Raw genomic sequence first — 12,544 nt, 5'->3', positions numbered from 1 at the left:
CCCCAACCGCCGCTCCAACGGGCGCGGGCGACGGCGCAGCCGCGAGGTCGGCGGTTACGGACGTTACGCTCCGCCCCGCTGAGGAGAGCGGCGAGCCGCTCGTTGTTTTCTTCCTCCCCGGCCGGCATGTTTGTTCCATGCGAGCGCGGCGGGGGCTCCGCCAGCTCCGACTTCAAAGGCTTCACTCTGCTCATGGTAGGTCGTGCTCCTGCCTCCCCCCGCCCCGCCCTCAGTGGGCTTGAGCGGGCGCTGCCCCAGCGGGGCGCCCTGGAGCGGGCGAGAGAGGCGTGCCGCTTCCTGGGGCCTGGGCGCTCAGGGCTTCTCGCCGCTCCGTAGGGCGCGGGCAGGGGCGTCTCTCCCTGGCTCAGCCGCGCCTGTGAGGCAGGAGGGCCGGGGCGCTTCGGCCTCTCACCCCCGCGCGGGGGTCGTCCCCGGGTGCTTGCCCGCGGGAAAGCGTTGGGAGAGGCGTTGGGCCGGCGGTTGCTGTGCCTGCGTGTGTATCGGGTGTTTTGCCGATTAAAAGACGGGGATTTGCAGGATTCCTTCCCGCAGCTGTTTCCAGCAGATTAGTGCGGTCTCTTCCGTTTCTGTTAATTCCTCCCTCCTCAGTCCCCTGCTTTCTGCTCCTGTCAAGCTAAGCGTTGTGTGCTCAGCTATAGCTACATCTTTCACTCCAAGACTAAAATGTCGTATGTTGTCTTACGAAATTTGCAGTATCTGTGTGTCGGCACTGGAATACAAGGTTATTTTTTTTCGCTTAAATGCTATATATGTGTTTTTAATGAAAAACTGCTCATTTTGTTATGTTTAAACTCTGATTAGGATTGATTTAGGAAGCGTTTTAATCGTCTTCATACGTGGTGTGAAATCAATTTGAAGTAATCGACCTGAGGTTACATTGGTTATTGTGGGGTAAGAGTTCCAGTGCAGGCTGTGAAGTAGCAAACCATTATTTTTCCTAGTAGCGAGTCCCTTTACTGTATTACTTAGAGGTAACCTTATCCCTTTTCAGCGAGGGCTGCACAGGCTGGAATGACTCTGCACAGGAAGTCATTCCGGATCAGCTGACTAGCCACAGGAAAGAGATCTCTGCTGTTTTATTTGTCTGGCAGTAACAGGCTATTGAGAGCCAGCCAGTTTGTAATGACAGCCTGTAAGTGCTGTTAAGTCCTCCTTCACCTTGGGTTTATCAGTATCACATTCAGTGTTTCCAAAATTGGTGGCAGCAGCAATTTGTAAACACGAACTTGCTTATAAATTAGAGGGAAGAAATCGAAAATTTTACTGTTGTGTCCTTCTACAGAAACTGATACGGGAAGACAAACTCTTGAATTTCTCTTTCTATGCCATCAGATTAGGTCAGTATCTGCCCCGATTGGTGATAACCCATGGCAATTCCTATGAAATGAATCCAAGATGACCCCTAGCTTTTCGTCCTTAAAAGATGACAAACAATATGAATCAAGCTGAGATTTATAGATTTAATGCCTACATTACTGTTAAGTGTCACCTGAGTCCTTCCAATCTCTGCATTAGTCGTTTGAGTGACTTTTATCTACTCTGTATCCAAAAAAAGAGAGAGAGGAGACAAATTTCCAAGCCCTTGTTTAAGTTTACAGTGGTACAGGATTATTTACAGAAGTGGCCAGGATGTTATTGTGGGACAGGGACCAAAGTCTGCGTTAGTAATCTGTTAAGAAATAGTCCCCTTTGTTAGAGAATGAGCAGCTGCTTTTAGAAATCATGTTTGACAGAATTGAAGTAATTTAAACTTTAACTATTTGAACAGAGTATTGTATTGTCTGTAAAACACACTGTAAATCAGTAACTTCTGTTACTTCAGCCAGCAGTGTCGGTGGGAAATGTTGGTCAACTGGCAATAGATCTAGTGATTTCCACGCTTGACATGACTAAAGTTGGTTACTTCTACACTGATTGCCTGGTGCCAATGGTTGGAAATAATCCATATGCAACAGCAGAAGAAAACTCAATGGAGCTGAGTATAAATGCTGAAGGTGAGTGTTGAATGCCGAAGATGTCTGCAAACTGCATAAGGTGCAAGAATGTTATATTTACTTTTCTGTTGTTACATTTTGCTTAATTGAACAATGTTTAAACTAAGGTCAGTAATAACTTGAGTAACTTACAGATAAGAATGTATTTACACTTCACAGAGGAAACTCTTAACTCTTATTATTTTGGATAACCAGTTTGACATATGGAACCAATAAGAAATGCTGAATTTCAGCCATGTTACAGTGCAGCCAAAACTCTCTGTGGTTTTAATCCAAAGCAACATAAAGTGTGCACATAGAATCACAGGATGGTTTGGGTTGGAAGGGACCTTAAAGATCATCTAGTTCCACCCCCTGCCATGGGCAGGGACACCTTCCCCTAGATCAGGTTGCTCAAAGCCTCATCCAGCCTGGTCTTGAATACTTCCAGGGATGGGGCATCTGCTGCTTCTTGGGGCAGCCTGTTCCAGTGCTTTACCCCAAGAGTGAAGAATTTCTTCCTTATGCCTAATCTAAATCTCCCCTTTTTCAGTTTAAAGCCATTGCCCCTTGTCCTATCACTACACATCCCTGCAAAAAGTCCCTCTCCAGCTTTCCTGTAGGCCCCCTTTGGGTACTGGAAGGCTGCTAGAAGGTCTCCCCAGAGCTTTCTCTTCTCCAGGCTGAACAACCCCAACTCTTTCTTCACCCTGTCTTCATAGGAGAGGTGCTCCAGTCCTCAGATCATCTGCATGGCCCTCGTCTGAACCCATTCCAACATGTCTAGGTCCTTATTCTGTGAGGGGTCCCAGAGCTGAACACAGTACTCCAGGTCTTTCCCATATGAAATTTTCTTGTCAGACTTTCCTGTATGAATTGGTAGTTGAAAGGTTTACTATCCTGAGGTTTGTAAATTGGATAAATATGGATACTTCTAAACCCAGATCTCTTACTTGCTTTCTTCTTACAAAACTTTTTTTTTTTTTTTTCTTGTAGTATATTCATTACCTTCAAAGAAACTTGTAGTTCTGCAGATCCGATCACCTTTTATAAAGGTATGCATGCTCATTGATTGTTTTTACTTCACTACTCAGTTTGGATAGTTCTACTGGCAAATAGTTTAAGTGGCCTAGGTAAATTTTAAGACTAAGTAAGCAAAACTAGAACAATTGTGCCACTTTATAAAACATTTTGTGTTTTTTTTTAAGTAAAAACAAAACCAAAACAGACTGAAAAAGAACAAAGTATTTTTCTACTTTGTGCTGTAACATATTCTACAGTTGATACAATTTTAGCTAATGAAAATTAGCTTCTGCATTCATTGAGGGTTGAGGTTTTGTTTTGTTTTGTTTTTCAAAGTCTGAAAACAGCCCACCTATGTTGGTAGATTTTAGTGTAAATATGTCCTTAGTTATTAACAGCCTTGAAAACACAAAATGGGCTGGGTTTTGTCCGTTTCTTTTTTCTCCCTACAGTTGACTGTCTTTGTGTGTTTGTCTCTTGTTGTAATAGCTTATTTTTTTATGTCACTCCAATTTAATTATTTCGTAGTGTTCTATATTCATTTAAAGTGCATTCACTATGTAAAAAGATGAAGAATTCAGAATTGCTCATTAACTGGATGGCGGCTGTAATTTAAAATAAGTAGAATATTACACCAGAAAAACAATTGTGCTACAGTTTTTAGCATTTCAGAGTGTGCAAAAATACTGTATGATCCTACCATCCCATCTTACTCTAAAGCTTTTTCCGTTGGTATTAGTGACACACAAAACAGGGGGTACTGCTGCTGGTAATGGATCTTAATCATAATTTTTATCATCGTACATGTAGTTTTGATTAAGTGAACAACCAGAGCAGTCCTCTGCTTTTTGAAAATATATCTGAATCTGAAGACTAAATGGATATGAAGAAAAATGTACATCACTGGTAAACATTCTATGTCACACCTATATGTAATAGCTAGTATTGTTGGCTTTTGGCTTTTTTTTAAGGACATAATGTAGTTATGAAACTTTTTTTTCTCTGTCTTTGCATAAAGAACAAGTACAGGCCATTCTGTCAAACACTGCTTTCTTGGGTCAAAAGCAGCAAATGTGCCAGAGTCGTCGTTCTCTCTAGCAGCCATGCATACCAGCGTGATGATGAGCAACTTCTTGGGTATGTTTGTGTCATTAAAAGACCTTTTCTGTTCTTTTTGACAAACTGACGTATTTCCTTCTACTGAGTACTTTTGGCAACATTCTCTTGCTTGACTGCGTACACAGGTCATAAAATACTTAATATGCCATTAAAACATTATGCTATACACGATTAGTGTCTGAACTTTGTTAGTTACTGCTAAGTAACTCCGTCAAAAGTATGGAGCAAATAATAAGCTGTAAGCAAATTACACTTGGCCTGCACTGTCAGGCAACAGAGCTTCAGTTTTAACTTCTTAATTTCTTGTGGTTGCAAGCGATGTCAGGGATTAGCTGCTAACATACAGGTCACAGATTAGATTTTTACAGTTAATTAGAATATTGATTAGTTTCTTGCCTCTTCATTATTCTGCATTTAAAAAGCTTAGTTGTCATTCTTTTTTTATAGGAAGTTATCAATTCTTATTTGCTGGGAGGCAACTGTAAAGTTCAGACTATATGTATTTTTATGAGCTATTACCCCATTTGAAAACAAGCACAGCTTGCTGATTGAGGACATCATAGTCGGTGATTTACAAAACCAAACAAATATTAGTATTTTTGCAAAAGACCAGTTGTTATCCTCAGGCTGTATAGATGTGTAGGCCCTTAAAGGAGGTTTAGGTCCATGCACTTCCCAGATAAAGTTGCCAGTGATGTTTGTATCCAGTTGCAGAATAGCCAGCTAACATGGAATGAAATGAGTGGGATTATTTGATGCGGTCTGAGTCATAAATTGTGGAGATTTACCACTCCCCCTCCCCCAGCACCACAGAATAACTATCTGATAGCAGATTCACTAAAGAGGGAGGCTCGTGCATTCAGAAAAGTGTATTTATTGGCTGAAGTCTGCAGGTATTTGTAGTGTGAGCTTATCAAGAGTTTGGTATCCCAGTGAAGTCCAACTTTACTGTAACTAACTTTAATTTGATCACCTCCTTTCTGAAGGAAGAAAAAGCACATTTCATTTGTAAATAATTTTAACAACCATAAGCAGTTTTCTTATTTATCTGCTTATGTATCTGGTACTTGCTAGTTAACATCTAAAAAGACGTTACCTTAGTTCTATTTGTGGCAGAAAGCTGAGTAGTTTGTACTGTTTTGAAGCCACAGACTACTTTTTAACTTTGATTTGAGGAGGAAAGGGATGGCAGTGCAATTCCTCATTGCAGGTGTGAGGTCCTCAATGCTGGCAGCTTCTTTCTGTCACAAGTAATAACATCAGTAGTGACTTTTATAGTCCGACTGAATGCATTCTTGATTTGTTCCTAGGACACCGCTACGCTACCTACTTACACCTGACCTTGAGAAAGCAGTTGGAGGCGTTATGCAGGAGCTAAAGTGGAAAGAAATGGAAAAAGTAGCAGCTTACCCTGGAATAAATGATACTGAAAAAGTTCTACATATTCCTGGAGGTGGCATCACAAAACTGTTGTTCACTGAGAGGTGAGTTACCTAAAGATACGCACAGAAAGATATCAGAAGTCCTGTTTTTAGTGCATAGATAAAATTATCTTTTTGACCATTATGTTATAAGAAAAGTCCTTCTTTTCATATAAAAGGGTTTTGTAGGAATAGAACTTCCAGATCAAGCCCAAAATTGAGAGAAGATTTAGAGGATATAGTATGCCAGAAAACAGGGAATTCTGCATTATAAAGTTAAAATATGATAAAAACATAAGTGGCTAGGCTAAAGGAAAATATTAAAGCCTTTACAGTTAAGATCGTTATTAACTGGTATCTGATTTTATGCAAAGCACAATTTGTAAATAGTAAAATTTCTGTACCGGTGATACTAAACTGTGTCCTGTGACAAATAGTTCTGTCATCGGTTGTGAGGGAAAAAAAAAAATCTGAGCACTAAGAATGAGTTAAGATTTCAGGACCAGCAAACAACTAGGTGTGGAGTTTTTGTTAAAAGGTGCGTGCATTATAGGTTGTGCCCAAAGCATGTCTGAGTTTCAAATTTTGGGTAGTAATACCCACTCATTATGGTAAAACTGTGTTAGGTCTGCAAAAGGTGGAGTTTTTTTGTAACTGTCAGGTGGAAAATTCACTTTTATTTTTTTAGCTATTGTTTTTGACATCTGTCCAAACTGTTGCACCCAACAGGAGGAGAGTTACTAATATCATGGTTACCTTTGTACCGTCTTCAGGATGGAAACAATGTACAAATGAAAAAAAAAAAACACAACACCCCTCCCAGGACTTTAGGGGAAAAAATAATAATAAAAAATTATAACAATCTTCATATCTAAATGAAAAAATTGGAATATTGCGAGTAAAGAAGTGATATGCAGCCTGCAAAACTGTTGTTTGAAATACACAGAAAGATAAGGAGTGATAATATCAAAGGTTCTGTATAAATGCCCCACCAGCACAAAAATGCAATGTAAAAGGGGCCCCGAGTAACATTTCCATGACCTAGGAGTTCTGCCTCACAAAGCAAAGAACACATTCAAAACTAAGAAAAAGAACATGAAGTGTGAAAATGCAGTCAAGGAAGTCTGAAGAGGAGAAAAAGATCTCTCCATATACGCATATGTTTTTAGTTTTTGTTTGCTTTTGTGTTTGTTTTTTTTTAACAAGCCATATGCAGATTGTTGTTGCTCTTAATACATAAATATAATTGTTCTGGGTTTAGAAAAGCAATAGAAATGCCTGCTCATTTTTGTTACAGCTCTTCAAAAGGAATCCCGATGGCAGTTCTTCTGAAATTCTGCTCAGAAGGGGACAACATCCCTGATGCGTTTGCTCTTGTTAACTATCTTAATGAATGGCTCCAGCTAATTAAAAGCGAAGTAAGTGCTGTTTCATCTAGAGTTCTTGTTTTTGTGTTTTATATCAGTTATTTTCATTTTTCTTCAATGCAAAATCAAAAATGTTACTCGGCTGAATTTTAGAGAGGTTAAAAATGCATAGTTTGGGTTTGTTTTGGCCTTCGATTGTCAAGTATGTGCCAAATTACAGGTATATTTGGATTAAAATCTCACTGGAAGTTCCCCACCTGAAAAGCCAAACCAAAACCCCAGTCCCTTTGTTTGACAGGTGTGAGGGAGAATAGTGTGAAGGTTGATCAAGTTCAGTCTTCCAGTGCTCTTCTCTAAAGCAACCCACAATTATACTGATGCTTGAAATGCTCCCCATTGTTTTAATACATGTGTCAGAGATAGAATCACATCGTTGTTACTTAAAAAAGACTTATTCTGTTTTTGTTGCAGGGCAACAATTCCACAGATACTTCTTCACAATGGAAAATACCAAGTTCTTGGCGCTTGCTTTTTGGCAACGGTCTTCCACCTGCACTCTTCTGATAGATTTTGAATTCTTCTGTAAGTCACATGTGCAGTCTCAAACATCCCTTGAGGAGGTGATTACATAGTAATTGCCAAGCAACAGCAGCTTACTTTATTGTGTACATAAATTCTTTATTCAAAGAAAAATTCCTTTCACATATGTGGGTAGCAAAAGAAATTTAAAAACTTTCACAAATTCACCAAAGAAATATGTTTTGTACAGTTGTTTATTGAATAACTTTGGTTGAATTTTTTTCTAATAAAATATTATTTAAAAAACTTTTTTCTTTGGTTAAGTGTTATTGCTATGAAAAAGCTTACGGTGCCCTTTCTTAACATAGCTCAGAACTTGAGGTTGATGCACAGGCATAGATTTACTTATAAAGATAAAACCCTGCTATTCCTTGCCAACGGTGGATCTTGGCTTTTTTTTTTTTTTTTAAAAAGCCTTTCAGGTGATGTAAACAAAGCTCAGAAGTGACCAGTTTCACCACCTTTGCCTGATGCTGTTGTGGTATTGTCAGCTGGGGAGGCTGCAAGTGATACTGCAGCCTGTCCTAGCTTTTCTGGTCTGTTTCTGGTGTGCAATTTGCCTTCTGCTTCCAAGGGCTGCAGAGCTGCTAAAACTGAAGATTTCTAGGTAGATGAGCCTTCTTAGACTAATTTGAGCATGAACACAGTGCTCCGAAATACGAAGGAGTTAAACCAGGCAGTCCGGTATCCGTGTATTTTGTAAGCTTAGTGTGAGACACCAGTTGTGTGATGCGTAATTCCCATGTTTAATGTTTGTAGTGGTTCATGTTGCGTTATTAAGCTACATGTTCAATTCTGATCTTTTGAAAGTGCTTGGTCACATCAACTTATTTAAAAATAACTTTAAATCTGGAATTTCTGAGTTAGAGCTTATGAGTTAATAGACATGACGTATATACGGGGTGTAATTTTAAATACTTAGTCTGCTAAATAGATTTTAATTTTTCTGTGGTATTGTCATGCCAGTAGTATAAATGACGAGGAAAGTAACAGCAGCAGTCCTGAAGAGATCTGTTAAAGGTGTGGGTGTAAGATTCAGTTGCCAGCATTGTTTGAAAACTTGTGCCTGTTGGTCAAGAAGAGCCGTTCAGTCTAACCACTCGGTGAACGTGGCTGATGACCCAAAGGATGCAGTGTCATTCATCCCTTTGGATTTTTAAAAGTTTGAGGTCAGAATCATAGTGAATACCTGTCACAGAGGACTAATATTTGAATGAATATTCAGTTACTGTTCTTTTTCCACAAAACAAGAAGAAATTTAAGTGTTTTCCAGTCTTAAGTCTGCTTCGCAGAAGCAGATAATACAGGGCAAACTGAACCTTAGAAAACTGGTATGTGGAGCAAATGGTTCATATCATTGTATTTCCAAATAGCTTCAAATATTGTCTTAAAACGTAGGCAATCTCAAGTTAAATATTGAGGCAGTCACAAACCTAGACGTGTGTAGAACAATCTAAGCAGGAACTACCTGCTCCTGGCATTAGGAGTATTGGAAAAGCTTCATCATTACTTAATTACATCTGTGGTGTTTGGTGTCTTTCGGGTATTTTTTAAAGGTTTAAATTGTATTAACATCAATAGTGCTTAACACTATATACCATGCTAGAAATGTGACGTAATCCTTTGCTCATATTATTAAGTTTTTACAGTAGTAATGCACAAAGATGCCCCCTTGTTTTATGGTGTGAAAAATGAGCTATGAATAGTTTTGGAGTGCTTAGGAATGACCGATGTGCCTGTGATTTGTGAATCAAAAGAAGCTTACCTGAACAAAAAGTGACTTGCATACAACTGATGTCCAAGCTACAAGCAGCAGTTGAACCAAATAACATGACTGAAAAGATCACAAGGTTATTCTGAGCTTAAAGATTTATTTTGGCTCATGGTTTTCATCGTTGTTTTACAAGCAGCTTGAGTTTCTGTAGGCAAGTGGAGGGCTAAGCCCTTTGCGGCCTGCCTTCATATAGATCCCATCATGGTGATATTTCGTGCTTGCAAATACTGTTTCTTCAAATTCGGCGTTTTTAAAAAAAGGTCTAATAACCTAAATATTCTTCTGATGCCGTTCTTCATTGTGATGGATTCTCAGATTCTCTGTGAAAGTCATACATCACCTGTAACTGGACAGCAGTGAGCACAGAGAGATTTGGTAACTGTTATGAGCGTGTGATTTACTGCTGTAGGCTAGTTTGGAAAGCCGAATCCTACCCAAGCTGGCTGAAAACTTGAACAAGGAAATACTTAAGAGTACTTTGTAACTTTAAGCACATCATGCTGTGTAAATTTCAAGAACTACTTGCTTGTTGTTATGCACTGCTGAATCTGCAACCAAGTATTCATTTTCCTTGACCTTCTAAGCAGTCAGAAGTTGAAACTGATCATGGTCCTGGTTTGGGCTTTAGACCTGAAAGCCAGCAGGGGGTATCAGATTTGCTGGTAAAATAAGCTGACCTTAGAATGAAGCTGCAGGAGATACTCAGAGATCATCTCTTTCACGCACTGATGCCTCTGGATGGTCTAACGATCATGTTTGGTTTGAGTTGAGGCTTTGCTGACGTACTGGAGAGCAGGTCACAAAAGAATGGCCTAGCAGTTTAAACGTACTCATCTTGGAACATAAACTCTGTTATTTCAGAAGAGTGGATGGACGTGGGTAAGAACAATACTTTAAACTGAGAGCTGCTACATAGGATGGTGGTCTTTAAAGGGGGCAAAATATTTAACTTGTGGAGTTCTGTTGGCATCACCAAGAAACCAATGCGATGGAGATGGCTGTTTGAATCTGCTGAACCTTCTTGAAGCTTTCCCGAGATTAAAAATATTCTTCAGAAAGAAGGGGCCGAATGCCTCTCTGTGCTACCTTGGTGTGGGTCCCTCTGCTAGATGAGCATGGGACTGTTCCTGCATTTGTGCAGGGCTCGGAGAACTGCAGCGGGAATGAGTGTAAAGAAGAAGCCCTGAAGGTACGTCTGTCTTTTATTACACCAACCTGCAAGGTACTGAACAGTACCCACCAGAGAGCCAGCTCTTCAACCTCAGCTCGCCTATGGCTTGTACAGTGAGTGTGGTTGTTTGGAAATAGTCATAGATGCACTGGAGATGCTCCATCAGGCTTTTCCAACCATCATAGGATGTTGGTGTGGGGAAAAATGGAATTATCAAGCTTTTTAAGATTCTTAGCAGTTTTTTTGTTGGGTTTTGGAGGTGCTTTCTTGTTGGTTTTGTTTTTTTTTAAAATAAAGTGATTGTATATGCTTTATTTAGTTAGCTCTGGTTTAAGTATTTAGTTCTTTTGGGGTCTAACTAACTGCTTTGTTTAGGCCTATTCACGAGTGTCATTATTCTAACGCCTGGGACCTTCAGTCACGCTGCAGTAAACATTAAATATCTCTGCCACCTGCACCCTGGTGCTCCCCCATGGTGCTCAGAACTGCAAATCAGTTGTGGAGTAAGGGTGGGGTGGTGTGGTTTGTTGCAAGGAGTTCGTTTGCATAAAGGCTTGGGGTTCAAATACCTTGCGGCATACCAAGAGCGAGCCCACACAGAGTTCGCTGCAGCTGCTTTACGCCGGCGAGCAACTTTGTGTGAGATCGAGAAAGCATCGTGCAAATGAAAAATATACAAGGTCAAAGCAGATACCAACTAGAACGACCGATGTGAAAGGCTTGCTGAGAATGGCGTCTCTTGATACCTTTATACTTGTGAGTATAAAGGCACACCTAGGAGAGCAGGAGAAAAAAGAGCGGTCTGAGAGTTGTTAAGCACTAAATCACTCCTTGTAGCTTTTAAGACGTTACTACGAGGTGTACCTAGAACAAGAGGACAAACTAATTATTGAGGGAAAGAAGGAGCAGACAAAAGCAACGAAGGTGGTGTCATGTGCCTCGCAACATTGTTCTTAAACGAGCCACAGATGCTGAGTACCTCCTCAAGAGGCACAGCAGAGTAAAACCTCCAGGAGAAGGAACAAGGGGACCACTTAGTACCATGCGTACTTTCTAAAAGAGAAACCCTCAAGGCTTTCCAGTTTCCTGGGAACAAGATACCGGTTTGGGCTCTTGCGGACCTGTCGGTCTTCACCGGGACGAGGCGCCAGCTTCCCCCGGGGCCGGGCCGGGCCGGCAGTTGCCCGGGCGGCCGCCAGGGGCCCCCAGAGCGCGGCTGCAGCCGCCCCCAGCTCCTCCGGCTTCCCAGCCCACCGCCCGCCCGGGGGACACGCCAGACAACTGCTGCACCCACCCTCTTGCACACCCAAGCCTTGCTGCAGAACAGGGTTAAAAGAGCTAGTGAACAATAAAACCAAGTTAGATTAGATAAAAGCAAGAAATTTTTCACTCAGAGGGTGGTGAGGCACTGGCACAGGTTGCCCAGAGAAGCTGTAGATGCCCCATCCCTGGAAGTGTTCAAGGCCAGGTTAGATGAGGCTTTGGGCAACCTGGTGTAGTAAAGGGTTTCCCTGCCCATGGCAGGGAGGTTGGAACTAGAGATGATCTTTAAGGTCCCTCCCAACTCTAAGCATTCTATGATTCTATGATTCTCTTCAATGCTTCTCCTGAAGATGGAAAAAAAAAGTGGGAGCCAGTAAATCACAGCTTTTTCATTTGAAAATCTGCAAGTCTGATTCTTCTAACTCCATTTAAGACTGCGATTAGACATTCAAATTGTCCTTCCCCGCCCTCCAAGGCAGCCTCTCCCCTTCCTTCACCTTTTAAAATACATTTTCCCAGCAGTAGTCAAAAATTGTGGCCTTGCATAGAAATAACAAAACACGTGCACGTCAGAAGTTCCTGGGCCAGTTAGCCAAGACTTCTGCTGCCACAAGGCAGCCCTCAGCAAAACCTATCAGCCTGACAAAGCTCTGGTTTTGGAACAACTCCATCTTTATCCCCTTTGCCTGTTCATGCAGTTAGCCTGACAGCAAATTTAGTCCAGCAGCCGTTTAAAAACCAAGCACGAGGAAATTTGTATTTGGATTAGAAGAGTCCACTGTGTGATGAGAGTCAAAGTACCCTCAGTCCTCTACACACCACGAGATAAAACA

The 12,544-nt window shown here is 41.0% G+C and overlaps 1 protein-coding gene across 2 annotated transcripts; it reads left to right on the top strand.

Annotated features, from left to right (window-relative positions):
- Window positions 1-63: 63 nt before the first annotated feature.
- On the top strand, window positions 64-8,172 carry PSMG2 (proteasome assembly chaperone 2). Of its 2 annotated transcripts, XM_086608554.1 has the most exons (8): window positions 64-195; window positions 1,844-2,015; window positions 2,991-3,049; window positions 4,036-4,154; window positions 5,447-5,620; window positions 6,855-6,975; window positions 7,396-7,506; window positions 7,918-8,172. In XM_086608554.1, exons 1-7 carry the CDS (start codon window positions 127-129, stop codon window positions 7,486-7,488), a joined length of 807 nt encoding a protein of 268 aa, XP_086464680.1. In that variant the 5' UTR covers window positions 64-126; the 3' UTR covers window positions 7,489-7,506; window positions 7,918-8,172. The 2 variants fall into 2 exon arrangements, with proteins under 2 accessions (XP_086464680.1, XP_086464679.1); XM_086608553.1 differs by lacking the exon at window positions 7,918-8,172 and having other exon boundaries at window positions 7,396-7,908.
- The last annotated feature ends 4,372 nt before the right edge of the window (window positions 8,173-12,544 follow it).

Source organism: Tauraco erythrolophus, chromosome 3 (genome assembly GCF_009769465.1).
Source record: "Tauraco erythrolophus isolate bTauEry1 chromosome 3, bTauEry1.pri, whole genome shotgun sequence".
NCBI lineage: Eukaryota > Metazoa > Chordata > Aves > Musophagiformes > Musophagidae > Tauraco > Tauraco erythrolophus.
The sequence above is the reverse complement of the archived record's forward strand: the minus strand, read 5'-3'. Positions and strand labels throughout refer to the sequence as shown.

Excerpts from the sequence above, each read along its gene's own strand:
- PSMG2 (XM_086608554.1), top strand. The coding sequence starts at position 127 with ATGTTTGTTCCATGCGAGCGCGGCGGGGGCTCCGCCAGCTCCGACTTC. Across the intron at positions 4,155-5,446 it reads GATGATGAGCAACTTCTTGG|GACACCGCTACGCTACCTAC; the intron begins GTATGTTTGTGT and ends ATTTGTTCCTAG. Across the intron at positions 5,621-6,854 it reads AAACTGTTGTTCACTGAGAG|CTCTTCAAAAGGAATCCCGA; the intron begins GTGAGTTACCTA and ends TTTTTGTTACAG.